General features: G+C 47.4%; 2 protein-coding genes across 4 annotated transcripts; one reads left to right on the top strand and one right to left on the bottom strand.

Annotated features, from left to right (window-relative positions):
• Positions 1–763: 763 nt before the first annotated feature.
• Positions 764–3,386, bottom strand: PIGC (phosphatidylinositol glycan anchor biosynthesis class C). Of its 3 annotated transcripts, none has more exons than XM_061185704.1 (2): positions 3,303–3,386; positions 764–2,148 (listed from the first exon to the last, which is right to left on the bottom strand). In XM_061185704.1, exon 2 carries the CDS (start codon positions 1,928–1,930, stop codon positions 1,037–1,039), a length of 894 nt encoding a protein of 297 aa, XP_061041687.1. In that variant the 5' UTR covers positions 1,931–2,148; positions 3,303–3,386; the 3' UTR covers positions 764–1,036. The 3 variants fall into 3 exon arrangements, with proteins under 3 accessions (XP_061041687.1, XP_061041689.1, XP_061041690.1); XM_061185706.1 differs by lacking the exon at positions 3,303–3,386 and adding an exon at positions 2,980–3,296; XM_061185707.1 differs by lacking the exon at positions 3,303–3,386 and adding an exon at positions 2,935–2,966.
• Positions 3,387–4,093: 707 nt separating this feature from the next.
• On the top strand, positions 4,094–24,754 carry C3H1orf105 (chromosome 3 C1orf105 homolog). Its single transcript, XM_061183786.1, is given in 8 exon segments — positions 4,094–4,114; positions 4,413–4,455; positions 4,458–4,485; positions 7,502–7,592; positions 16,439–16,514; positions 18,905–18,965; positions 21,600–21,667; positions 24,609–24,754. Coding segments are annotated over 8 exon segments (534 nt in total).
• Positions 24,755–26,081: the final 1,327 nt, after the last annotated feature.

Below are 26,081 nucleotides of genomic sequence, written 5' to 3'. Positions count from 1 at the left end.
AGTTGCTATGTGAGTTCCCTAAAGTTGATCATCGGAAATCCATTCAAATAAGGAAAGTGTATTAAAACATTAAAAAACAAAAGCTATTTTATACAACTCTTTACTATATTCAACCACTAAGCCCTGGCCCTTTTTCTGATGTGGACTAAATAATAAGCCAATTCTGGTCAGTCAAGGCATGCATAGTGGTTACCCTCTTGGGACAGGGCATGTTCTCCCCATAGTTCTAGCTGCCATTAGTCACACAAGGCATGCCAGCTTCACCTGCTCGGATTGCTGACCTGGCTCCTAAAGGTCTCTGCCACCTTGGCCCCAAAACCATCTTTTGCTTGCTTGAATCCCACCTGACCTCTAAGACTAAGCTCAAGTGCCATCTCCTCTAATAAGTATTTCCTCATTACTCCAGCTAATTTGACCTCCAGCCTCTTTGAATTCCCCCAACATTTTGCTTGTGTATTATGACACATCATACGCCCCTTGTAGCTAGTGGCATCCATGCTTCATTAAGAACTAAGTGGAAACTGTGAGTCAAGGTTAAGTGACCAATTCTGTGATCTCAGGCCACAAAACTGGACACAGCATCCAGGGTTCTAGGATTTGAGCTGTAGATAAGTAACAGAGCCTGCATTTAGTTCACTGAAAAAGGTAAAAGTGACTTCATATGCACACACATACTCTTATTCTCTCTTCATGTCCCTTCTGTCTGCCTTCTGCTCACAGAAAAATCATAAGACAACTTGATGGATGTGTTGTTATTTTTTTAATAAACAGAAACCACATCACTTCATTTGTTACAGAGAATAATAATGAGAGGCAATAATTCAAGAGGGCCCCAGGAAGCTTTTTCATCGACAAAGTAACAGAAAGGATAAGCACCTTCACTGCTCAAGCCTATGGGTAATTTTTTTCTTTTGATCTCTGATCTCCCACCCACATCATTATGCCACTTCCAGAATGGAACTCTGCCTTCAAATCTCCTACTAGTTGGAAGGCTGGTCTATCAGCTTGTCTCAGTAACGGAATGGAGGTCCCTAACTCAGCTCAGGAACCTCGACAAGTCTTCTTTGATTTCAGCCTCATCCCAAGGCCCATGAATGTTTTCTTTAAAAAGCTGCAGGCGAATGAGGTAGAAAGGGCAGAGACATGAGATGGAAACCAGCAGAAGGGCAAAGAGTATGGCTGCCACAGCACTAATGGACAGCAGGCCTCCCAAGGCTGAAAATGCAAAAAGCAGTGTGACTCCCACATAGCTGCGGGGAGTACATGCCTTCAGTTTCTTCTGTAACATGGGCCATAGGGCAAAAATCTGGATGGCAAATGTCACCATGACAAAGGCATGTAGGGACCGGGGCAGGCGTGAGGCAAGGCAGACAGAAGCAAAGATGGCCATGTTCAAGGACAGTGTGCTGGATACAATGGCAGCATTGGCACCATAGTCAAAGAAGATGAGGTGGCCTAACAGCATGAAGACTGACATGGCATAGATGGTGTCAGTGCTGACGGACTCTGTCAGAGTCTTCAGCACCGGTGAAAAGCCATACGTGAAAGTTATGAAGACTAGGGCACTCTTCAAGTCAGCCCACCGGGTCCGCCCACTCTTCTTCCGTCCTTCACCTCCATCAATGAGATCAAACAAAACATAGCCAATCAGTGAAGAAGCCAGGCCGGTCCCAAAAAGCCAATGAGGAGCCAGAAGATCCTCATCCATATACCACCAGATAACCACAAAAACACAGACACTGCACAGCTGCTGTATCACCACACTGGACTCAAATACCACAGCCCAATATTGGTATTTCCGGGCATAGACATTCTTCCGGAGCTCTTCCAGGAAGCTCTGATCCACGTAGTTATCAGGAAAAGGCTGTCGCTCATACAAGACCTTCTGCCACCTGGCCTCTTTGGTGTTAGTTACAGGCTGGGCACACATTATCCTTTCACTCAAACTCAGGCCAGTTCAATCTCCCTTGCAGAAGTCCATGTGGTTCTCGATCTTTATAAAGTTTTGAAATAAAACCTCTCTGGAAATTCCATGCTGAGCTGTGGTTGATATTGTACCGACCTTCCTTTGCTTTCAAAGGCAGCAACCCAGGCTAGGCCTACAGTAGATGAGTTTGTTCTCTGAGGCAGAACAATACAGCTAAGTTCCTAGAAAAAGAGAGACTATGAATCTATGAAAGTTGTGAAAGGTCAAGGGTAGGACTGAGTTAAAATCAAACCAACTTATTGCTTTATTAGAAGTTTATTAGCAGTCTGAACAGAATACACATGGTGGCCATCTTATAATTATGGATATTAAAATTTCATTTCAGATTTTACATTATAATCCCTTGTCAGCTATCACTTATGGAGTGCTTACTGTGTGCTAAGAGTGTTACGTAGCTTCTTTCATTTAACCTCCACTACCTTGCAAATTAGTACTAACCTCACTGTAACTAGTAAAAAATCTGAGATTCAAAGTGCTTAGGTAACTCTAGCCCAAGTTAACAGTGGTAAATAGTGGATCCAGATTCAAATGAAAATTCTGCCCCAAAGCCTGTGCCTCTAAACCAGTTAACTCAGGAGTTCACATCCTTGAGGTCTATAGATGGGCTTCAGACCGTTCAAAAACCCTATCAATGCATATTTGTAGTTGTAATTTATGCAAATTTCTAGGGTTAGGTTCCAAGCTTTTATTGGGCTCTCAAAGGCATCTGTCACTTAAAATAAAAACAAAAAAGTTACCGGTCTAAAGACAAAAGTAAACCTCACAATACAGAAAGATATGAGCTTTTTGGTTTATTTAACCAAAACCAAGGACTCAAGATTCTTAATCCCTTAACTGAGCTTAACATCCTTTAAAGAGCTATCATCCTACTTATTAACGGCGAAACTCGGGAGGATCAAAGATAATGATACCCTTTTCACAATGGGAAAACTATGAGTCAGAAATACCAAGGTCATCCAGCAAGTCTGCGAGGAAAATTCTTATTGCCCGACCTTATTTCTTCCATGGAGAGCACGATAGGTTTTGCATCACAAGCCAGACACCCCGAGAGCCCCCCTCACTGCAGCAGGGACCCCAGCCCGGGGATCTCACGGCCGCCGCCGGGGCTGGAGGGTCAGAGGCACCGAAAAGGACAACGCCCGCCCGCAGGGCGGGGGAGAGGGGGCGGGGGGGGGGGGGCAGGGTAGGGTGTCCCCGCGGGCGCCCTACTCCCCCTCCCGGGCCTCCCCCGCCCGCCGCCGCCCCTCACCCAGCCTCGGGCCTGCGGGGGATGGCGGAGGAGGCCTGGAGACACTGACTCCCACTCGGAACCCACCTGCCCGCGAGTTCGTAGGCGTTCGCAGCCGGGTTAAAGCGGCCACCCGCCTCCTTCCCCATCCGGGGCACCGGGGGGGGGTCGTGTCGGCGGCCGAGCACTTCCGGGGTCGCCACAACCTCCGCGGCTAGAGCGCCCTTCCTCGGCCTTCGCGGCCACGAGGTCGCTGCTGCCCACTCCTGGCCGCTCAGAGGAACTCCCGGCTCCTGTCCCGGAAAGAACGCTCTGAGCCAGGAAAGCCGATCCTCAACGGGGAGACTGGGACGTGGCGTCCGAAGGGCAAGGGAGAGAGGCTGGGCTGGGAGAAGAGAGATTATAACGGCTACTTTGATGGAGCTCCTATTATGAACTCAGGCCCTCAGCTAGGGACTTCCCATGCATCCGTGCATCCAGTGGACACATATTCACTAAATATCTACAAGTATCAAGCACTGTTTTAGGTGCTAGTGATACAGCGGTGAACAGAACAGACAAAAATCCCTCCCCTCATGAAGCTTTCTGTCTTGTGCATTGACCTGTAAAGTGATGATATCGTCCTCCTTTCACGGAAGACAAAACTGAAGCGCAGAGAGGTTGTGATTTTTCCAAGGCCACACAGTTGGGAAGTGGATTAACCAAGATTAATATCCAATTGTCTATAGCTTCAAAGTGCAGTTCTTTCCTCTGCCTCCTAGAAGGGATGAGGGTGGAGGGCCCCATGACTGAAAACAGCCAGACACGTTGAATAGGTGGCTGCTAATGTTCAGCTGAGGTCATGGAAATACAAGCAGATGCATGAACAGATGGGAGTAATGAAGAAGCAAAGGGATACAGTAGAACACAAGATGTAGTGGACACAACAGTCAGAAAACCTAAATCCACTCACTAGCTGTGTGACTCAGCAAATCACACTGCCTAAGCTTTGATTTCTTCATCTGTAAAATGGAGATAACACTATTTCCTCTTGGCTACTTAATGGGAGAGTCAACAGGGTCAAATATGAAACAGAAAAATGCTTTGTAAAGTGTTGACTGCTGTGTAGCTGCTATTAGCTTACTTTGATCATCCTAATGACGGAAATAGCCAAGTGCAATAAACCCTGCAAAATGATCTCTTTCCATTTCCTTCCAGGTGTCTGTTCCAAGATTTGACAAGATTCCGTGGTTTAGTGAGGCCAGCCATTAGTGCTCAGCCTCCCGAAAAGGTAATAGCTCAGCCACTGAGGGCAAAGGTTTCAAGCAAGGTCTCATGGAAGATGATTTCTTAAGGGTTAGGGGCAATCATCTGAGGGGCACAGCTGATCAGTTGAGAGACATTAGTCAGGTGCTCAAAACCCAGAAAGGGCCAGGGTTTCTAAGACAAAAGTGAGCCCTGAGAATTGGCCTGGCTGGAGGAGATAAGACCTCAATTAACCTCCCTCTGTACCACCACCACTTAACAATGCAAGAGAATTTTGCCCATGGACACTGCCTTTCAAAAGACTTCTGTCCTCTTCATCATCTTTTCTCCCTGCTTTAGTCTGAAGTTTTAAAATTTTAACCATCAAAAGTCTAGAACCATAAATTCCTGTCTTTACAGAGTAGCAACTTCCTATATTTAAACTTTGAGACAATCTCCTCCAATCTCACCAGTCCTGCCCTTTCAAACCAACTGCTATGGAAAACGTTTCTATTTTTCAAAATTGGGGAAATTCATGTGTAGGGAGCTGCCACTTGAAATAACTGGGTTTCCTCATTCCTCCCCCCTTTTTGATCCCCAGGTGTAGTGATACACCCCAAGGGGGGATGAAAGGAAGGGTGAGTGTGAAAGCTAGAAAGATTATGCTCTCTGAAAACAGTCTTTCCTCCTGTTGGTAACTGTCACGTACCCTCCTGCCCATGGATAAATGACTCTCCATGAGGGATATCCCCTCCACATCCCCACTTCAATAACATGTACCTTTGCCTTGTCTGCTGCAGTTTAAAACACCACATTCTCAGTAAGCAGCTAAACAGTTTTGTGTATTTTCAGAGCACCTATGAAGTGTTTGTTGTTCGATTCTGGGTTGGTTTTTTTTTTTTCCCCCATAACTTTGAATATATCTAAACTCTAGCTAATGTCTAAGTATAAAGCAGGCAATCAGAGATTGAATAAACCCAAAGGCTTATTTTACTAAATAAAAACACAGGTAACATAGTTCTTATTAAGAGTTGTTAGCAGTTCAAGGATCACCATGAGTAATGACAATTTAGCACCTTTTAATTGGGGGCAGGGTACAGACTCACATAACAGTGGTAGTCAGATGGTCGGCATAAATGAATAGAGCTGGCCAAAGGGAACCGTAGCGAAGGGGAGATCACCTCCCTTCAGGATTGGGACTGCCTGCAGGTATGTGACCCCAGTGGGCAGATCTGCTGGGTTTTCCAGCAATAGTAGAAATCTGGATTTTCATGCGAAATGGCTCGTGTCTGACATCGAAATAGGGTAACATCCCACTATCCCATCCCACCCCAGCCCCTTAGACTTGCCCCTGCAGCCAGGAACAAAGCATCCCTATGCATGGCTCTCTCACCCCCTGCTCCCTTTCTCCTTGATTGTACAAACCTCTGGTAGGAGGTGGGGAGGAGACTCAGCGTGGGGGGCTTGAAAAACGCAGGCCCAGAGCACAACTGATCACCCTCAGAACTTGCTCGCTTTCATAGCCAGGTCCCCGAGTTTCAGAGGGGACGGCCAGCTGAGAAGGGAAAGAGTAGTTTTTCCTGCAGCCAGCCATGCTTGAGCTAGTTGCAAGGAGAAATTACCTCACATGGTCTGCTGAAGCTCTACTCATGTCTGTACTGAGAGGATTTGGGCAGCAATCTCAACTCTTGTTAAGAGACATGGCGCTTATCTACCTCGCAAGAATTCTAAAACGACTGGACAGCACCTGTGAGGTGCCCTGAGCTTTCAGAAGGACAAGATAGGAATGGAAAGTCTTCATGTGGCCAAAGCTCTGAGTTCCAAGCTGTTTATTTTTGGCAAGCCCTTTTTTGAGAACTTGGTTAGAAAGTTCTGAATGTGCTTTAAGTATTACCTAGCTTTGGACAAGCAATTCCAACACAGAACAATCTGAAAAAGAGAAAGGAACATTTAGCGAAATGTGCTCAGAGCACCCCTAATTGTGAGCTCTGGAAACACACCTACAGGCTTGGAGGAGGTGAGACCTGGGTCTGAAGATCACTGCCTACAGACGAAGGAGGTCTCTCTCAGGTTGGCCTGACTGTGCTGAAGCCACACCCATCATCAGTCTCGAAAGCCCTCAGGTCACACCGGGTCCTGTTTGTTTGAGATTATTGTGTGCTGAAGCAGTTCTAAAGTGGCCTCTGGTCTCTCCTGGTCAGCATTTGGATGTCAAGTCCAAGGCCAGCTGTTCACATACCAAAGACAAAGGCAGTGAAGGAGCTGGGTCAGACCTGCCTCCCCGCTCTCCCAGGGCCCAGGAAAATGGTGGGAGAAATAAAACAATCAATGCCTCATGAACACCAAACTCCCTGCGCATGCCTCTGTTATAAATGAACAAGGGACAATGAAATCTTTCCTCATAAGAGAGGAGAGGTGTTGGCAGAACTACCAGCGTTCCGAGTGAGTTTCCATTTCTAGGGAGGCCGGGGCAGGCACAGGGCTGTACACACAGGCTGTTTACAATGCTCAGGCCCCCTGCACACCCTGGCTCCTTACGCTGTAATAAAATGAACCACAGCAGCCAGCAGGGCCGGTCACCCTGGGAAGAGAACTGATGTTATCTCTGCAGCATCTCTGCCTCACCTTCTGCCTGGAAAGAAGGAATGTTCCAGAGGAAAAGTGTAGTTGGAAGGAGATGTTTCATGGGAGGAAATGGATGGATTGTTTCAGGGTGCAGGGACAGAAACTGAGAAAGCAGGGCAGGCAGGAGAGGACTGCTTTTGTTAAATATCAGTTAAATATCCATCTGCTTTTCTGAACAATTATTTTCTTGCCTTGTTTGCACACTGTCTCTGACAATCTAGAACTGGCATTGGTTAGTTCAAAACCAAAGGGACAGAGAAGCCAGAGTGACTAAAGAGGGAAAATCTTGTGGCAGCTCCAAAATGACCTGGGCCCTCCGGGATCGGAGTGGGGAGCAACTCCTTGGGTGTCCCTAGGGTTCTCTCTGAAACAGCCAAGAGCCTGGTTCTTCAAACCGGGGACTACGGTTCTAACTTGCTCTTGTTTTGATTCCTCAGATATCCTCATTCGTCTGCCACTTTTCTGGTTTCATCCAAGAAGGATATGAAATTGCCAATTTTGTTCCAAGCTCCAGATGTCTTATCTAAGGTACTCAATCTTTTTTTTAATTGAAAAGCAACCTGGGACTTTCCTGGTGGTCCAGTGGTTGGGAATCTGCCTTCCAATGCAGGGGACGTGGGTTCGAGCCCTGGTCGGGGAACTAAGATCCCACATGCCGCTGCAGGCAACTAAGCCCACGCGCTGCAACTACTGAGCTCGCACTCTGGAGCCCACGCACCACGACGAAGACCCAGTGCAGCCAAAATAAAAATTAAAAAAAAAGAAGAAAACACCATAGCTAGTTCTAGAATGACAGAAAATTTGGGTACAAAGCCATTTCCTATCTCCTTAACACAGCCCTGGGTCGGGATCATCGTCAGTGTTTAACAGAGATTTGTTGAAAGATGTGAATGAACCCCTCTCCTGCACCCTGTCTTGAGTGTCTTAGGGCTCCATCCACTAGAACTAAGAATCAGGTTAGAATCATCAAAAAGGGAACCCCCAAATATTCATATTGAGGGATCTTCCCTGAGACCTTCAGAGACTGCTTCTAGCCTGTGTCCAGAACGAACCCTTTTCTGCAGTCTCTAAGCCCCTACCCCACCCACCATGAACCCCTCTGTCTCCCACCTACAACCCCCTAAACCCATGGAATTTCGCGTTAAGAGCTCGTGATCTCCCCTTCACCTCACGGAAACCTGCCACGACTGGCTGCCGAGTGACACTTCGGGACGCTGCGCTCCAGGGGGCGGGGGGGGTACCCACATCAGGGGTGCTTGTGCAGCGAGCATCTGCCCCAGGTGGAGGCAGACAGAGGACTCTCGGGGATGAGAGCAGTTTCTCCACCCGAAAGATCACAGGTCACACAGCCAGGGCCACTGAAGGCAGCGCGCGAAGCGGCGTTCCGAGAGCCCCTGGCACAGTGCCCACTCGCAGCCAGAGCCAAGTGTGAGCCGCGGTGGGGACGAGCCCCCGTGTCAGGGGATAAACGCTTACAGAGCCCTCGTGTCGCTTGGCTGAACGCAGATACAGAATAAGTCAGATGCCACCCACACAAATGAGTGTGCGGACGGCCAGGTACGCAACCGCGGAATAAGAGAGAGGGGCAAAGTACTGGCGAGAGGAGGTGGGAGGAAAGGTCACCTGCGGGCTGGGGGAGGGGCGAGCGGAGACGGGGCGAGGGAGTGATTCAAGAGGAAGCGGCATCTGCACTGGATCTGGAAGATATTCTTTCCACAAGCGGAGGAACAGCCGGGGGAGCAGAGACAGGGAGACTGAGCGTGCGGGCAGAACATCAAGGAATCAGGCCGGCAGGAGCCCTGGCTGAAGTGGGAGGGACCTAAGGAGGGGGGTGGACCCCGCCCGGGCACAGAGGGGACGTGCCAACGTTCCCGGTTTACAAGCACAGAAGTGGCGGGGTCAGGGCTGTGCTTGAGAGTCAAGCACGAATCCCCCTAACACCCTAGACTGGACGGGCGAGTAGGTAAGAAATGCATGGAGGGGCCTGAGCGGAGACAGGGCTGACCCCTCTGTTGCTGCAGAGCCAGCAAGAAGCCTTCTAGTCACTCGTCTCTGAACTTCTTACTGAGACAGGCTCTCCCCTGCTACCGAGCGCCTCCTCTTCCGGGTCTGTTCTGGGTCTCAGTACACCGTGCCATCCTAGGCACTAAGGTTCTGAGGCGGGGGAGGAAAGCGGGTCGAGCGAGAGGCACCCCCTTCAGCAGAACTTAGAATTTCACGGCTGCAATACTCACATGCGGCCACTAGATGGAAGCCAAGAGCAACAGCTTCCGCGGCCTGGCCAATAGGCTGAGCCCGCGGGGACTGGTCTCTAGGCGGACCCAGGAGGTCGCAAGTCCATCGCTCCTGCTGGGACAGGAGACTCCGGTACCTCATGAACCCCTAACCCTCACCATCACCCTGTCGGGGGCTGACCCTCCACCAGAGAAAGAGAGAGAGAGAGAGAGTCGCTCTTGCTGATTGGAAGGGCTAACAGGTGTAGGGGAGACAAAAGTTTACTGTACCTTTGCCGTCTTAGGGTTTGGGGCTGGGCCTGAGATTAAATTGACAGACAGAGTAACAGGAGAAAAGCATGTAAATTTATTTACTAGAAGTTTTATGTGACACAGGACCCTTTATAAGGAAATGAAGACCCAAAGTGGCAAAACCTGAATGTTTTTATAGTAGGTTAAAAAAAGAGGGGCAATTGTGGAAAAGTAACTAAACTGTGGGGAGGCTGAAGGAGGATAAGAATTATTTCGAAAAGGTCTGTTTGTACAGAATTCTCTTGGCTTCAACTTCTTGTCCTTGAAGATAAGAATGATGCTTTCCTCCTGGTATTAGGACATCTCCCATTTGGGGTTTTTTCTCCTGATTTTCAGAAGAAAAGGAGGAGGGTCAGAGCACCCTTCTTGCACCTGCTGTTTTTTCCAAGTGTCTTAGCTCAAAATGATGCTGAGGCCAAAGTGGCAGATTTGGAGGAGGCATATTCTGCCACCCTTCATAGGGACCTGGGATCCCTGTTCCGTTGGGGCACCTGGCAGCTGCCTCACATCAGATCCTTGCCTGCCACACAGACCTCCTTAGATCTGAATCCAGACCCCAGAGTCAGCTGCGAGCATGAGGCCTGCATGTGTGCACTGCTCCTTTCTAGAGAGAAACTGTGTTGTACCTTGTGGGAGTGGAATGCACTATCTCTTATCTCTTCCTACTCTTCCAAATCAGGGACCTGTCTGGAAGCTGTGGTAGCCCCGCAGCCAACTAGAGGTCCTGGCCCCAGGGCACAGGTGCAAAGGTCCTGCCACCTGGCTCCCTTCCTCCTCACCATCACAGGTCAAAAGGCAGAACTTCGAACATCCACATTCCAAATGGCCTTTCTGTCCTGCCCAGGAGCACTCCCAGGGCAGGGGCGAGTCTCTCTGTGACTGGAGCAGGATGCCTTAGTGAATAGCCAGAGAGACAGAGAAGAAACAGAGGCTCAGAGACAGAAAGACAGGGAGAGGGAGACAAACAGCAAGACAGCAGAAGCCAGAGACACAGAGAGGTCAGGGGACAACAGACACCAAAAAGGAAACAGAAGAGGAGAGTCGGAGCTACCAAAGAAGAAAAACAGAAAATGAAGACAGAGAAATGAGGCCTAAACATTTCCCCATTTAAACACCTGTGGAGCAGCTTCTTTACTAGGCAGGGCTTTCACCTGCCTTTTCCAGGCCTTGACTCAGGACTCCTCCGGATGCCGTGAAAGAAGAAAGTGAACCATGATAATTGGATACTTGAGGTCGGGAGGTGACTTAGAGCTCACGGACAGGCAGAGCCCACGTGGGGCTGATCAGGGAACTGCAGCGGGAGCCCCTGGAGCCTCTTTGCCTGCTTGCAGGGTTGGCTGTGACCAATTCTTTGAGGAGAATAAAGTGCCCCCCACTCCCTCCATTCCTGCCCCCAGCCCCGGCTACTCTCCTTGACTGGCTTTGTTGTTCCAGTCTTAACGAGTCAGGGGAAAGAGGAGAGCATTGTTTATGTTGCTTTTGGCAGACCTGTGACAAAAAGCCCTGGGTGACAACACTGTGCAGTGGCGATGTGGCTGGGAACACATATAGGAGGCGACTTGCGGTTTTCTCACCACTGAGAACTCTATTATTTTTCTCTCATTGACTCTCAGTTTTTGAAAATTCACGACCACCAGGGAAACATCCTCACATACTCCTCATCCCTTCTCCTGTTGATCAAACACATACAACAACAAGTACAACGTTTAAAGGGAAGTACTGATGAATACCACTGACCTGAAATAATGATCTAAATGTAAATAATGATATAAATAATGAAATAAAAACCAAGTTTAACAAATCTGGATGGTAAGTACATGGCTGTCGATCATTTTGTGTATGTTGGAAATTTTTCCTAGTGAACAGTAAGAGTATTTTTAAAACTATGTTCAGCTTTGTTCTTTAATTGAGATGGTTGGTATTGTCAGAGAGCAGGAAAATGTGTAATTATGATAGGGGTTTTTTTGTTTGAATATTGAAAATAGTTCTCTGACCACTACTTTTTGGATCCTAAGGGATACAGGAATCATTATGTCCTGATATGGACCCTAAGAGTCCACCCTCTTCCTGAGAAAAGGTAGTCTTTCTTTGACCCTTTATCCAAAGAACTTTCTGGCTGATGGAAACTAAATGTATGTGCTATTGGACAAATCTCTTAACCTTTCTGGGCCAGTTTCCTCACCGTGTTCAATGAAAGAGTTGAAGTAGGTGACTGATGAGGTGCCTCCCAGTTAAGGCAGGAGAGGGCAGGAGGAAAGGAACAGAGGCGTTGGGCGAGATCAGAGGCAGATTTGTTGGTGCCCCTCGACTCATGCTTGTGATGGCTATTTTTAAAATTGCCATCTGGTGCTTACATTTTTCAGTTTTTGTTATGTGGACAGGTGTGTGTGTGAGAGAGAGAGAGAGACAGAGGAGAGGAAGAGGGAGGGAGAGGGAGAGGGAGAAACAATTCTGTTTCTTTCCCAAAGATTCCAGGAGGCCAAGGACTTGGGCCACGAGCCGGAGCTTAGGCACCTGAGCAGACACTGAGCTCAGATATGAAGGTGTTTCCAGGTGTGAAGTGTGGAGAGCAGGCTTCGGCTTCTGGGGCCCAGCTGAGCTCTGCGTCATGCCTTGGCCTGGCTCTCCTGTCACACTGCCATCTGCTCTCCTGGGGACAGCTGCTCGGGAAACGAGAACCCCATGAACGTTTCCAAGCCTCCTTTCTTGGTGGCTCTGACTGTACAGATGATAACAGCTGGGGGCCTGTGCTCAGAACCACCGGCCAGTTCACTCTCCATTCCTGCTAGTGTGCTGAGCGGGCCCGAGGGAAACCGGGAGTGAGAAGGACGTGCTGCGGAAGGAAAAGGCCTTGGTTTCAGGGCTGAGGAAGGAAGCTGAGGCCCAGGGAAACACAGAATCCCAAACTGTCTGCGTCGGCTGCTTTGTAGACCGGCCAGGCAGGATTGCCCATCACGGCTGCCTAACAAACACATTGCACAGACAGCCCCAGGGCCCTTGCCCGCCTCTCCAAGCGACGAGGGATGCACTGGCTCTTCTCAGGGTTGAGGCTTTGGCTGACGGCGAGTCTCAGGTGGAGTCACTGCCACTTTCCTGGCAGAGGTGACTGAAGCCACACATCAAAGACTTTTTCTTCTCTCCATAGACAGCGTGGGCAGGATTAGAGTTGGCCTCTGGCCTATTGGCTGCAGAAACCAGCAGCACCAGGAGGGTGGGAGGCCCGGGGCGTTTCTGTGACTGACCACAGCCAAGTCTCTCATCGCCAGGTCTGGAGCCGAGCAATTTGCTTCCAGCCTCCGCGTTTCCTAAGAATTCGGTACAGATGAATTTGTTGCACACAAATGTCCTGTAATATTTCCCTGAGGACAATGCTGTTATAATAGTGATCTTCACACATGTGTGTCTTGTAGGGATTCATGGACATACATGTATGCTGGTCATGTCTCTGTTTATACCTGATAGCTTAAAACGCTCACACTGATTCATTCATTCGGCCAACATGTGTTGAATGCCTACTGTGTGCCGATTCCGAGACGGGTTCTAGATTCCTGTCCTATTTCGGGCCAGTGGTGTTCATCAGTACTTCCCTTGGAAACTTGTACTTGTCGTTATACATGTTTGATCAACATAAACAGGAGAAGGACTTAGGAGTATGCAGGGTAGTTCCCGTGGTGATCACGAGCTTTCAAAACTTGAGTCAAGGGGAAAGAAATTATAAAAAGAGTTCTCGGTGGTGAGAAAATTGGAAGTCAGCTTCTTATACATCCAAAGATGTGTGAGATACGTTCTTGCTCTTAAAGAACTCTCAGCCTGGGGCTTCCCTGGTGGCGCAGTGGTTGAGAATCTGCCTGCCAATGCAGGGGACACGGGTTCGAGCCCTGGTCTGGGAAGATCCCACATGCCACGGAGCAACTAGGCCCGTGAGCCACAATTACTGAGCCTGCGCGTCTGGAGCCTGTGCTCCGCAACAAGAGAGGCCACGATAGTGAGAGGCCCGCGCACCGCGATGAAGAGTGGCCCCCGCTCGCCGCAACTAGAGAAAGCCCTCGCACAGAAACGAAGACCCAACACAGCCAAAAATAAATAAATTAATTAATTAATTAATTAATTAATTTTTTAAAAAAAAGAACTCTCAGCCTGGCGGAGGAAACAAACACATGAAACAAAAAAAGAATAACAGTACAAATTGCAACAAGAGTTATACCAAATCTGTGATGGAACCCGAGAGGCGGGCACCCAGGTAAGGGGGTCAGGAGAAAGATTTTCTGAGAAAGAAACATCTAAGCTATATCATAAAGGGTAAGGAGTTAACAAGGCCAGATAGGGCAATATATATGGCATATTTTCCCTCAGATTCCAAAGGATGACAGTCATCGTGGTGGCGGACTCTGGAGTCACAGGCTCAGCTGTCATTCACCTAGCAAGCTCCTGCCGTGCTCCATGCGTGTTTGTTGCTTGGTTTGCCATGAACCCCGTGATTCCAGTCCCTGTGGGGTCTGGTGTATTCTTATGCAGAAACCAGAAGTCTGGAAAAGGTGGCAGAATCAACTGCAGGAAAGACAAGCATCTGCTTCTAACTCGACTAAAACCAAACCTGCCTGAGAACCCTCCCACCCCACCTCCAGCATCCAGGCCTTCCTCATCCTTTCAGACCAAGCAAAGATGCCGCTTCCAGAAGCCCTTCCTGATTCCTCACGTGGGATGAAGTCACTCTCTTTGCTGAAGGCCCAGAAGCATCCTCGCTTCTTCAGTGATACCTTGTGCATCCAGCCTTGAATCACAGTTTCAGAACAGTGTCTTAGTCTCAGAACTGAAAGATGTGAGGGACAGAGGGAAAAGCCTGGGCCCCAGGAGATCCCACCCCCAGGGTACAGGGAAGATAAGGTAGGAGGTTGAATCAGCCCAGAAGAGTAAAGGAGTCAGCCCCGGGGGGTGGGAGTGAGGGCTTGATGGGCTTGATGGTGGGTGGGGTGTGGGGGGGTCCTCTCCAGCCTCCCTCCTCCCTCCTCCCACAGACAACTGGCCGTTCCAGGCTGTCCTCACTTACCTGAAGCGGGTTGGCCAGGTCTTTCTTCCCTGTTGTAGCACAGCGTTCCTAGGTTGGAATGCCGCCCCCCTCCTTGCTCACCACCTCCAACACCTACCTGAGCACTGCCTGTTCTTTCAACCCTCCTCAGACCCTTTCCTTGACGCCCCACTCCCACCAGATGAGCTCAGCGCCTCCCTTCCGCTCCCCTGTGGCCTCAGTATATTTCTGCCCTTCAACACCAGCACACTTCTTGGTACCCAGGCTGCTGGGTGGTGAGCAGCTTGCAGTCAGAAGCTGTGTCTTCTTTATCTTGGTGTCCCCAGTACGTAGCGAATGGACAAATACATAAGTTTGTATTCCTCCCTGGTCTTCCTTTGGGCCAGAAACCTTCTTATTCATCTTTGTGTCTCCATCACAGCGCCCTCTACGTGGTGGCCTCACAATGAAGGTTTGTTGCTGAATGATAAATCTAGCCGTTCCCACTCATACTTTCACATGCCAGCCCACAGTGTGGGGATACTGAGTTGATTCTTTGAAAATGGCCTGTAAATATGAAATGTATTTTAAATACTTGTCAAAAGAATCCAACGTGGTACATCGTTTACAGTCCTCAATCCCCAATAATGCCGCACGCAAGCGCCACGTGTCTCTCACGAGACAATCCAGCAAAAGTCACCTTAGGAGCACAGCCCAGGCACTCACTGGCCACGCTGCACAGACACATTCCTCCTCTTCCTGTTCCACACACCTCGCAGGGCAGCCCAGGAGCAGGTCAGGGCACAGGCGTGCACACCTGCAGTGATAGGTCGCCAACTCGACCACATGGAAGAGGAGCCTTCAGTTCCTGGTGACTGTCTGCTTGTCCCTGTGGCCATCCTCTCCCCTGAATTCTATGCTTTCTAAGAACCTATCTCACGACTCTGGTGTCAGTGTGAATGGGGAAGGGTAAGAGAATCCCCAGACAGAATGTTAACCTCAAGCTGCCATTTGCTCCCTAACCAAGCTTTCATCAGTCATGCGAATGAGAAGCCTGTGTTTCAGGTGGAAATGCCCCGAAGCCCACTCTTCCACCCTTTGGCAGAAGTGGAGTCAGAAAGAAAGCAGGGGTTCCAGTGAGCAGGAGGGGTGCCCCACTCTCCCTGCACTGGTGGTTTCTTTGCCTCCCTCCTCTAGGGGAGGGAGGGGGCTCAGGACGCACACACCAGCTCCAGTTCTGCCTAGGGCTTGATCGGCGGCTCCGGGGAGGTGCAGAAGGGCCACGTGGTGCTGGGCAGTGCAGGCTTGAGAGCTGATGTCAGGCCAAAGTGAAGGCGTGAGAAAAGAGGGTAGGATTTCAGAGGGACCAGAGAAAGGAGGTTTGCAGAAGTCTCCTATTCATTTTTCTCAGGCCGTCAGAGGTCTTCAACTAGTCCAGATGGTGGAGCTTTTGTATGAAATGTAGGAGGTGTGTCACCCACGAGAGAGCGCAGCCCCTCAGACTGGGTGCTCGGGTTGGAAAGAGGGACCTAGCTGGATTTCAGCCCCCAGCCCGACCCCCGCTGCCAGCTGTCTTATTCCTGTTCCACTGTACGCAGGGGCCCGAGGTCACCGTTTAGTCTGTGGCTCAACCCCTCCTGCCTAAACCCTCTCTGAATTTACCAGCCACAGACAAGCCTGGGTTTCATATCCACTGGGATGGGGCTGAGACCGAGGTGTCCATCTCTGTTTCATGGAAGAAATAACGGTTACTTCTCTCACCCCTCCACCCCATACCCACTTCTTTGCTGCCCCAGATTCCCCACCGTTTCCTCACCTCTCTCTGTCTCTCTCTCTCCGCACAGGCCGGGGGGAACCAGAGAGACCCCACGCTGATCAGAAACAAGCAGCTGTGCTCCACGTGTCGAGAAATGAAAATGGTAGTCGAGGAAGATGGCAGACATGGGCGTGAGCATCCCCAGGGCACAGCCCTACCCCTTCCCCACCAAAGCCCAGCAGAGAGACCATGACGCGGCCTTGCAGGAAGGGCTGCAGATGAGCAGCCGCTGGTCCTGGGAACACCGTCTCCTGACACGATATGATAAATCTCCCCATTTGCAACAAACCGAATGATAAATGAACCAAGGCAGCTTGGGCCAGAGGGGAAGAGACGAGATGAGCCACGCTGCTTTGGGCTCCTTGGGTAACTGCACCTTACAGAGGTGCCGGAGGTTATGGAGCCTCTTCTCCCCCTTACCATGTCTCCAACACAACACTCCAGCATCACACCCATGAAACAAGCAGCTTCATCTTGGGGTTTGTCATAAATTCAGCCACGACCGCAGTGGTGGTGGAGCTGGGGAGAGATTCTCTGGTTCTTCCTGGCTATAGGGGTCGTTTGTAACTGGTGGGGGGGATGGTGGGTGGGGGGAGTTTTAGGAAATGAAAGGCTATCAAAGGGATGTGGGCGCCCCAAGGACGTAGCTCTGCCATCAGAGCTGCTGAAGAAAGAGGCGTGTTTTGGGGGATGCTGTACGTGTTGGAGCTAGGACTTGGGTCAGTTTAGGGGGTAGGGTTAGGGGCCTTCAGAGCGAGCACCAGGCTGGGTGGAAGGTTAATTTAGCTAAACGGTTAGGTTAGGGTTTGGGAAGGGTCTCTCCAATTCTAGTAGCCTGTGATTCTCCTTTGACTCGGGGAGGAAGGTGGGGCTGGATGTGCAGAAAGAGGAAGGACAAGGAGTGGAAGACAAACAGGAGACACGAGAGAGGCTCCTTTGATGAGTTCATGGCAAAACTGCTTCCAGCCAGCAAGCAGTTTTCTGGGTTGTCATGTGGGATTTGGAAATGTAACTGAAGCTACCAGCAAAGCTGTACCTGGATGTCCCGATCTCTGTTCATGTCCTGCATAATTAGGATCATGGTGTTCAATATTAGCATTGACTGGGATCTGAGAAGCTGGGATTGGGATTTCTCCTGGTCTCATTCCTGGAATCACTGTGTCCACATTTAGAATGTGCCCTGACCCCAGGCCTAAGCGGGCCCTGGCCAGCTGGCTCACTTGGGACCTTGACAACTGTTCTCTTTCTCAAGACCTCTTTTCTGACCTTTGCTCTTGCCCAAACCTGCCCCAAGTGGAAGCACACACCGTGGTTTTACCATTCCTGCAGATGCCCAAAGGAAGGGCCTCAAACACAAAAGTGCCCAAGGGCCCTTCCCTACCATTGTCGGAACCGGGGCTCACACACCCTGGTGGGAAGTGATAGAAAATGAGCGTGAAATAGCCTTGTCTCACTATGTGCAGTAGCAGCTCCCCTTCCTTCTGGGGCGGGGACTGGGGAGGGGAGGGGCTGTCTGTCTGCTGTTGTCACTGAGACCCCTCCATTCTCTGCAGGGGGTTGAGCGGAGATACTGGGAAAGCATAAAAAGACTCCTAAAAATAGAAGGGACTTCCTCAGCTTGATATAGGGTGTCTACAAAAAACCCACAGCTAACATCGGACTTAGTGAGGAAAGACTGGATATTTTCCCCTAAGATCAGGGACAAGACCAGGATGTGTGCTCTTGCCACTGCTGTTCACCATTGTACTGTACCTTCTAGTCAGGACAGTTAAGGCAAGAAAAAGAAATTAAAGGTATCCTGATTAGAAAGGAAAACATAAAACTGTATTTGCAGATGATGTGATTTTATATATAGAAAGTCCTAAGGGTACCATAAAAAATCTACTAGAGCTAATAAATGAGTACAGCAGAGTCACAAGACACAAGATCAGTATACAGAAAATAATTTTATTCCTAGATATTCGCAGTGGACAATCCAAAACTGAAATTAAGAAAACAATTCCATTTATAAAATCATCAAAAAATTAAAATACTTAGGAATAAATTTAACAAGAGAAAGGAGAAAGCAGAAAATGATGTTGTTTTTTTTTTTAATTAATTTATTTATTTTTGGCTGTGTTGGGTCTTCGTTTCTGTGCGAGGGCTCTCTCTAGTTGTGGCAAGCGGGGGCCACTCTTCATCGCGGTGCACGGGCCTCTCACTATCGTGGCCTCTCTTGTTGCGGAGCACAGGCTCCAGACGCGCAAGCTCAGTAGTTGTGGCTCACGGGCCTAGTTGCTCCGCGGCATGTGGGATCTTCCCAGACCAGGGCTCAAACCCATGTCCCCTGCATTGGCAGGCAGATTTTCAACCACTGCGCCACCAGGGAAGCCCAGAAAATGATGTATTAATAACTCATATTAAATACAACTTGAGTTTGCTAAGGCAGTACGTTATTTCTTTAAATTAGAATGCAGTTTGGGGCATTGTTCTACATGGGAATTTCTTCCATTGATGCAACCAAGAACTATGATAATCCCAGATGATCTGAAACTATCCTTTAGCAACTATCCAGAGCAAATACTATGAGTCATAGGTAAATCAAAGATTTAAATTAGGACACAGCTTTTTATCTGGTTATATCGATCATGGATTGAGAAATATAATAAGTAAAATGCTTAGGGAATGCTTTAGGGATGAGCTTCTTTAGTGGTTTCATTTTCTGGTTATAGTACATAGTTAGACAAAAAAAGTTGTTTTTAACCTCTTTGCCTGAACAGCTATGGAAACTACTGTAGAAACTATAATCTTCCTTTCTACCTTCATAAGAATAGTACAAGGCAGAGGACAGGAGATTTCTTCGATAACTTAGGCAGAACTAAATACAAATTCTCCATGTGGATGACATATCTAATTCATAAAGTATGGGAGATTGCACATAAATTTTCTTGAGTCTAAGACAGCCTCTGTTACTTTATAGTGACTAAAATTACTGTTATCAGTTTGTTGTCATTTGCTGCTTTCTTATCAAGATCAAGTATATCAAAAATAAAATCCAGTCAAAGTTGACTTAGTTGGATTTCAGGGTTTTTTCTGCATTTAACTACCAGACCGGGAAGAAGGACTAAGTTTTCACTTTATTAAAAAACTCAAAACATGGAGTCACCCCAGATAAGGCACCAAGATTGGTGGACTTGCCTTGCGGTAGATGGTTGAAATGTAAACATACAGTCACCCTTCCATATGACTAAACAAAAAAAGTTATATGTGATCTAATGACAATCTTTAATTTGTTTCCTCTACAGAGAGCAGTAACGTGGGAAAATAAATAGGTCTTTTTGTAACCTTAGATGACAGCAGGAGTTGTTATATTTCCCTGTATGAGCTCAGAGCCATTTGTACAAACTAAAATATAGACTCAGATGCACCAAATCCATGTCCTGGCCCAAGCAGACCGGGCCGTGGAAGAAATGTGTATTTGAGCAGTACAGACTCCAGCGCTAGTGACATTTACCACCCCCGACTCTATACTTTTTAAGTGCTCTTATATTGGATCACAATAAAAGTCATTCTAAAAAGTATTCCTTACAGACTTTAAATGGAAAACTGTAATTTCTGAGCCAAAGGTACTCTTCTGTGAAAGAGACTTTTGAAATGTTTTGTTCCAATTTATTTATCTTGCAAGTTTGGTACTTTAAAGAAAGCCTCAAATCCTGAGTCATTAATTGTGTGTGTTTTTTTAAAACAAGCTCTTATTCCTTTAAAGCTAAGACCGAAGGTTGAACCAATCCTAAAATCATGTCAATCCCAGACAGAAGTATCATTAGATTGGTTTTTTTTTTTTTTCAGTGTAGTGAAGGACAACATCCTACTTCTGTTTGAGATTTAGTTAGTCTGACTCTAAAGTCAGGTCCTCGTTCTGTGTGCAGCTTATAAAATCTGTCCTCACAGTTTTTAAGTCTCACTACATATGTAAGCAGATTGGAATTGTCCTTACTGAAATAATTTTTTAAAGTGACTTTAATTATAGCCATTGTAAGAATTAAATGATGTTTGTTGACTGGAAGGAATGAAGGAAAAAAGGGAGGGAGGGAGGAAAAGAGAGAGGAAGTAGGTATGAGCAGATAGATATATATTTGTTGAATTATAGTGTAGGCAGATCTTAAACTATTCAGTCGTACAAATACCACCTTCTTGTTTGCCCAAAATGGGTAATAGAAGGGATTTTTCTTTTTCTTAGTCCCAGTGAGTCCTCCAATGGCAATTTAATAAAATTAACTGACTGGACTGACCATATTTTTGGTAGCAAAGTAAAAATAATCCTGGAAAATCTCTGTGGAAGTAGATACCAGGAAATGAATGTAGAGACGTAGATTGCCCATACAAGTTTACAGATTTGTCAGTCTTTAGAAATAAAACAATTTAAAATAATGTAGAAATGGTTTGAGCTTATATACCTTTTGGTTGAGGGTCACTTCCACAGTCTCAGCCACCAGGAGAAATAGGGAGTGATCAAGACATTTTTCTCGAGAATGGGAAGGTTCTAAACAAAATATTCTCAGTTTTGCACTGATCTGGAAGTGTTGTTACTTTTTTTTCTGAGAACTGGAGGATTCTCTCCTTAATCCCTTCTACTTTCAGACCATATATTATCTGACAGTGGAATAAAACATTTTTTTCTTTAATTTTTATTTATTTATTTATTTATGGCTGTGTTGGGTCTTCGTTTCTGTGCGAGGGCTTTCTCTAGTTGCGGCGAGCAGGGGCCACTCTTCATCGCGGTGCGCTGGCCTCTCACTATCGCGGCCTCTCTTGTTGCAGAGCACAGGCTCCAGACGCGCAGGCTCAGTAATTGTGGCTCACGGGCCTAGTTGCTCCGCGGCATGTGGGATCTTCCCACACCAGGGCTCAAACCCGTGTCCCCTGCATTGGCAGGCAGATTCTCAACCACTGCGCCACCAGGGAAGCCCAAAACATTTTTTTAAATGAAGGTTTTATCAAAATCCATGAAAATACTACCAAAGTAAAAAGAGCTTCGGAAGTGGTGGTCTTTGGCCAGTCATCTCACACTGCTCCCAAGTGGTCTGAGCACCAGGTTAACAGGTGCTGGGGTTGAGAGACCACCTGTGTTTTAAAATGTACAATGACACATTCCTTTCCACCAAACCCTAGCCAAATCACTAATGTGTATTCTTGCTTCTTCCAGTCAGAATGATGAGTCTTCATCCACCAAAAGCCCAGACTGTACCCAAACGTCCTCATGATGACATCCCAACAGGTTTGCTTTCTTTTGGAGTACTTGTAGTGGGAGACATACCACCCCCAGAGTAATACCTAAGATAATTTCTAAATTTTCTGAACAAATTCCCATTCTCCATCCCTTCTCTTTCACGTACTGCTTCTTGACCTGTTTCAACTGGTCCACAGCCCTCCCTTCACTCCAGCCTTGCCTGTCCCCTCTTCAGGCCTCACTTGCATTTATCCATGGCGTGTTCCTTCCCAGGTCCTCTCCACGCCACAGGGCTCTGCCCCATTCTTTCTAAAGAGCCCCATAATCCACTTGCTGAAGAATGTCCGTAGGGATGGGGCACAAAGTAGATAATTCCCTTCTCAGGCAGTCTTGATAGTAGCAATTAAGGTGGGAAGGGAAATGTGTCCCCACACCCATGGCATGGCCTCGCCAAGCCCTGAGCCTTCCCTTCCACAGGCTCCCTAGAACACCTGCCTTCTCCTGGCAGCTGCCCAGTGCTATTCTTATGTTCATGTGCTGGTATGGAAAAAAAGGACAGCGCGACTCTATCTCCAGCTTCAGCATTGACCTAAGTCTTATCTTTTAGAAAAGCCAACACTGGGCTGGCAAAGAGGGGGTGGGTCATTCTTTGGAGTGATATGATTCAAGGATTTGATGCAGTATAGGCTGTCACTTTAGTAACTTTGTCCATCTTCTCATTTGCTCCCAGATTAACTGAAGCCACTTTCAGTTTTTCTCTTATTTGATACACACAGTAAGGAAAATCAAGTTCACTGTGTACTGATGGGAAAGTCTAAGTTCTATCCTGGGAGGTTGCAGAGGAGCTTGAGCCAGAACTGAACTGAGAGGACACCAAGAAAGGAAATTTGAGGGTAGAAGGGATATCTTGAAGGGATGTCAAAAGGGAGGACCAGAGACTCAGGCGACAGCTGAGGTTAGGAGATAAGCACTCTAGCGGAGTGAAAGACTGCTGGTCCCAATCCCTTCTTATGTATCCAAAAATATTGGCCTCGCTCGTGACTTTCATTTAGCCAAAGTGGACTGAAGATCCAAGAGCTAAGAGCATCCTGCCAATGAAAGCTGCCCCCATCTGCCTGCAACCACTTCATTCTCTTGAAGCCTAGGGAACACTGGGTGACAGGCATGTGCAGTTGGTTTCAGGGTTCTCCGTACCAGCCATACATTCATTCTGAGTTTCCCTTAAACCTGAATTTTTTCAGGTCTGCCTCACAAAGGATAAAACACACATACACGTGCACACACACTCACACACAATTACATGCCCTTCCCTCAGCAGGAATGTTTATTTTCTGATTCTACAGGACAGTGTGATAAGATGCCTTTCATCAATTTATTAACCCTGGGAGTGTATTTCAATTACCAGTATAAGAACTAGACTCAGTGTACATAGATCAGCACATTATGTTCTGGACAGACCTCGTTCTTGCCCATAGAGTTCATCCAAGGACAGCAGTGTTGGAGGTGGGACTTCAGAGAGAGTGCTATGGAGCTGAAGCTTGGTAGATCTGCAGTTGATTCCAGTCGCAACCCTTCTGAGCTGAGCTTTGCTCTTGTATGTGCTCTCTGAGGTCAAAGAAAAATCCTAGGAGCAAAGAGACCAGCATTCAGATCCTAGTCTTGCTAGACAGGTTTGGCCGTATTGTTGAAACTATTCGGGTCTCTGTGTTCCCACCTTTAAAACCAGAGAAACATTTTGCCCTCCCCCACCCCCAAGAGCCAGACACTCAGTACAAGCAGCCTTCACCTTTGACTGACCCAGAAAACCTGCTGACACTGCCCCAGCCCCACTGGTTTATACAGTTTAGACACGTCCCTGTGCTGCGTAGCCTGTGGACATGCTGCAAATACCAAATGGCTGACTCATCCCAGCGAACATCACTGCCAGTGACTGTCTCATTCTGTTGGTCATGACAGTAATCTCTAGTATTTTTCTGGATTCAGCTAAACTTGATATGTCCTCAATAATTATTAGTGAGAACTAAGTAAATGGAAAGAGCCTATCTCTATTAAGTGATGGGGTTTCTTCTGGATTTGTTTATCTTGACTTTGGCCTTGAGTCCAGAGTTCCATGACACTCACAGGCTCTTGTCCATAAACACTGGTAGAGCTGCTAACCACCTGACTTAGGTCTACCACCTGGCCCAGTGCTGAGATATGGCACAGAAGGTTAGGATTAAGGAGATCTGGGTTCTGGTCCTCAGTCCATCATGACCCTGGACCTGTTTCCTCTTCATAACAGCAATGACACTGAACTGGGTCCTAGGTTTGTGATCTTGTGACATCTCTTAGCTCTCATTCAGCTGGACTAAAGACCTTCTTCCAGAGAATTCAGGACTCCAGTTCCCTTAGTCATTCAGTGATTTCCAATGGGAAGATGCTATTTTATGCACTGATTTACTCTCCTTCACAATGAGTATTCTTGAAGAGTTGAATATTAACCAACTTTTTGTATATAAACTCATATTCAAAGAAGAGGTCAGGATGGTAAGGATTTTAAGGAGCCCTAAAATAAATTATTTCATAAAATGAAGGTTCCTTTTGAAATACAAGTACTTTTCCACTACTGTAGCCTTTCATAAGATCATGTTTGTTTGAAGAGCAGAACCACATACGTGTCCCTGAAAAGTCTTCTGAGAATTGAGTCCTCTTTTCCCTTTGACCCATGTTACAACTCCAGTCACACTTTATCTTCATTTATAATTTAATTGGCAATGTCTCCGAATATTTGAGTTATGTTTCTAAGCACTCCTTTCTGGCCTCTTTGACAAGATTTGTAAAAGCTTAAGTTGGTGGGGGCTAAGATGGTTCTAGTAAAAGGGATTCTCATGTGAATTTTGAAGCTGTTTTATAAGGTTAAAGAAGTCTTTGGTGACATTGGTTATTTTGAGTAGATTTAAATAATAGACTCTAAGGAGCCCTTGTCCTTCCTTCTTACACTGTCCTCCAGAGAGCGTTCGCTACAGACTGCCCATTCTGGGCCCCAGAACAGCTGTCTTCCGTGGACTGCTGTCAGATGCCTACAAAACTCTGCAGGAGATGCAACTCTCTTCCTTGCCCAGAAAGGAACCAGTGGGCAAGACAATGAGGCAGTGAGTGGTCGGAGCTCATCACCTTCCAGACTCTCAGAGAGAAAGCATCCTCACCAAGCCAGTTTCTGATACTAGTGTCTTCTCATCACTTCCTCTTAGCATGAAAAAGATGACTCAGTTTTGCCTTCCTAACTGTTGCTAGAATTCTAGCTCTTGCCATTGTCTTACCACTCATTTCTCCTAAAAACAAAATGGTTTAACATCCATGATTATAAAGATGTGTTGATTAAAATGGAACATATTGAGTGTCGTTCATTTTATTTTGCTAAAGATTCTTTATAATAGACAACATCTTTCTGTTTCTAAGGCATGAATTTTCTGTGAAAATTATTTCTTCCTTCAGGGCAGGGGGCCAGAGATGGCCCCAGGAGGTCCCTCGTGAATTCAGCCTAATAAGAATAAAAGAGAGAAATGGAGGTCACCCTTCTGTCCTTATCTCTGTGAGTTAACTCTGATAGATGACAGAGGATACTGGGATGCAGTAACTGGAAAATGACAGGTGATTAGTTGTTGCCACCCTTGAGGACAGGAACAGTGTCTGTCTTGCCTTCCTCATGCCGCCTTCTTTAGTGCCTTGCATATAACAGATGTTCGTCTAATCTGTGTTCAGTCGAATCCAAAACAAATGCTTGTATTTGGTAGTTTGGTTACTTTCGTTTGAGGATATATATCTCCAACTCTGTTGTAGTCCATGTGTGTGAGGGAGACAAAGGAAGAATCTAGGCTTGTAACTATTATATTTATGGGCACACGTCCTCCATGCCCAGCTTCAGGAGGGCTCGTATAAAAAAAAGGTCCAGGACTTCCCTGGTGGCGCAGTGGTTAAGAATTCGCCTGCCAATGCAGGGGACACGGGTTCGAGCCCTGGTCCGGGAAGATCCCACATGCCGCGGAGCAACTAAGCCCGTGTGTCACAACTACTGATCCCGCGTGCCACAACTACTGAAGCCCGCGCGCCCAGAGCCTGCGCTCCACAGAAAGAGAAGTTACCGCAATGAGAAGCCCGCGCACTGCAACGGAAGAGTAGCCCCCTTTTGCTGCAGGTAGAGAAAGCCTGCACGCAGCAACAAAGACCCAACGCAGCTAAAAATAAATAAATAAAAATAAATAAATAAATTTATTAAAAAAACAAAAAGGTACCTTCCATTGCTTAGGGGGCAGTGGCCTTATGGAATCTCAAGTTCCTGACTAAATGGGCGCTGGACCAACATGTGAGAACCAACCTCTGTGCTGACTGTGTTTGAAGAATGGGATTCAGAAATATCTAACAAATGGCCTGGCGACCAAATTGACCTCATTTCTTGTGCGCACGTGAGCACACACAGGCACAC

This window comes from Eubalaena glacialis, chromosome 3 (assembly GCF_028564815.1).
Source record: "Eubalaena glacialis isolate mEubGla1 chromosome 3, mEubGla1.1.hap2.+ XY, whole genome shotgun sequence".
Lineage (NCBI taxonomy): Eukaryota > Metazoa > Chordata > Mammalia > Artiodactyla > Balaenidae > Eubalaena > Eubalaena glacialis.
Note: the sequence above shows the minus strand (reverse complement) of the source record. Positions and strands in the feature narration are given on the sequence as shown.

What these genes read in the sequence shown, in the direction of transcription:
- PIGC (XM_061185704.1), bottom strand. Translation starts at nt 1,930, where the DNA reads ATGTGTGCCCAGCCTGTAACTAACACCAAAGAGGCCAGGTGGCAGAAG.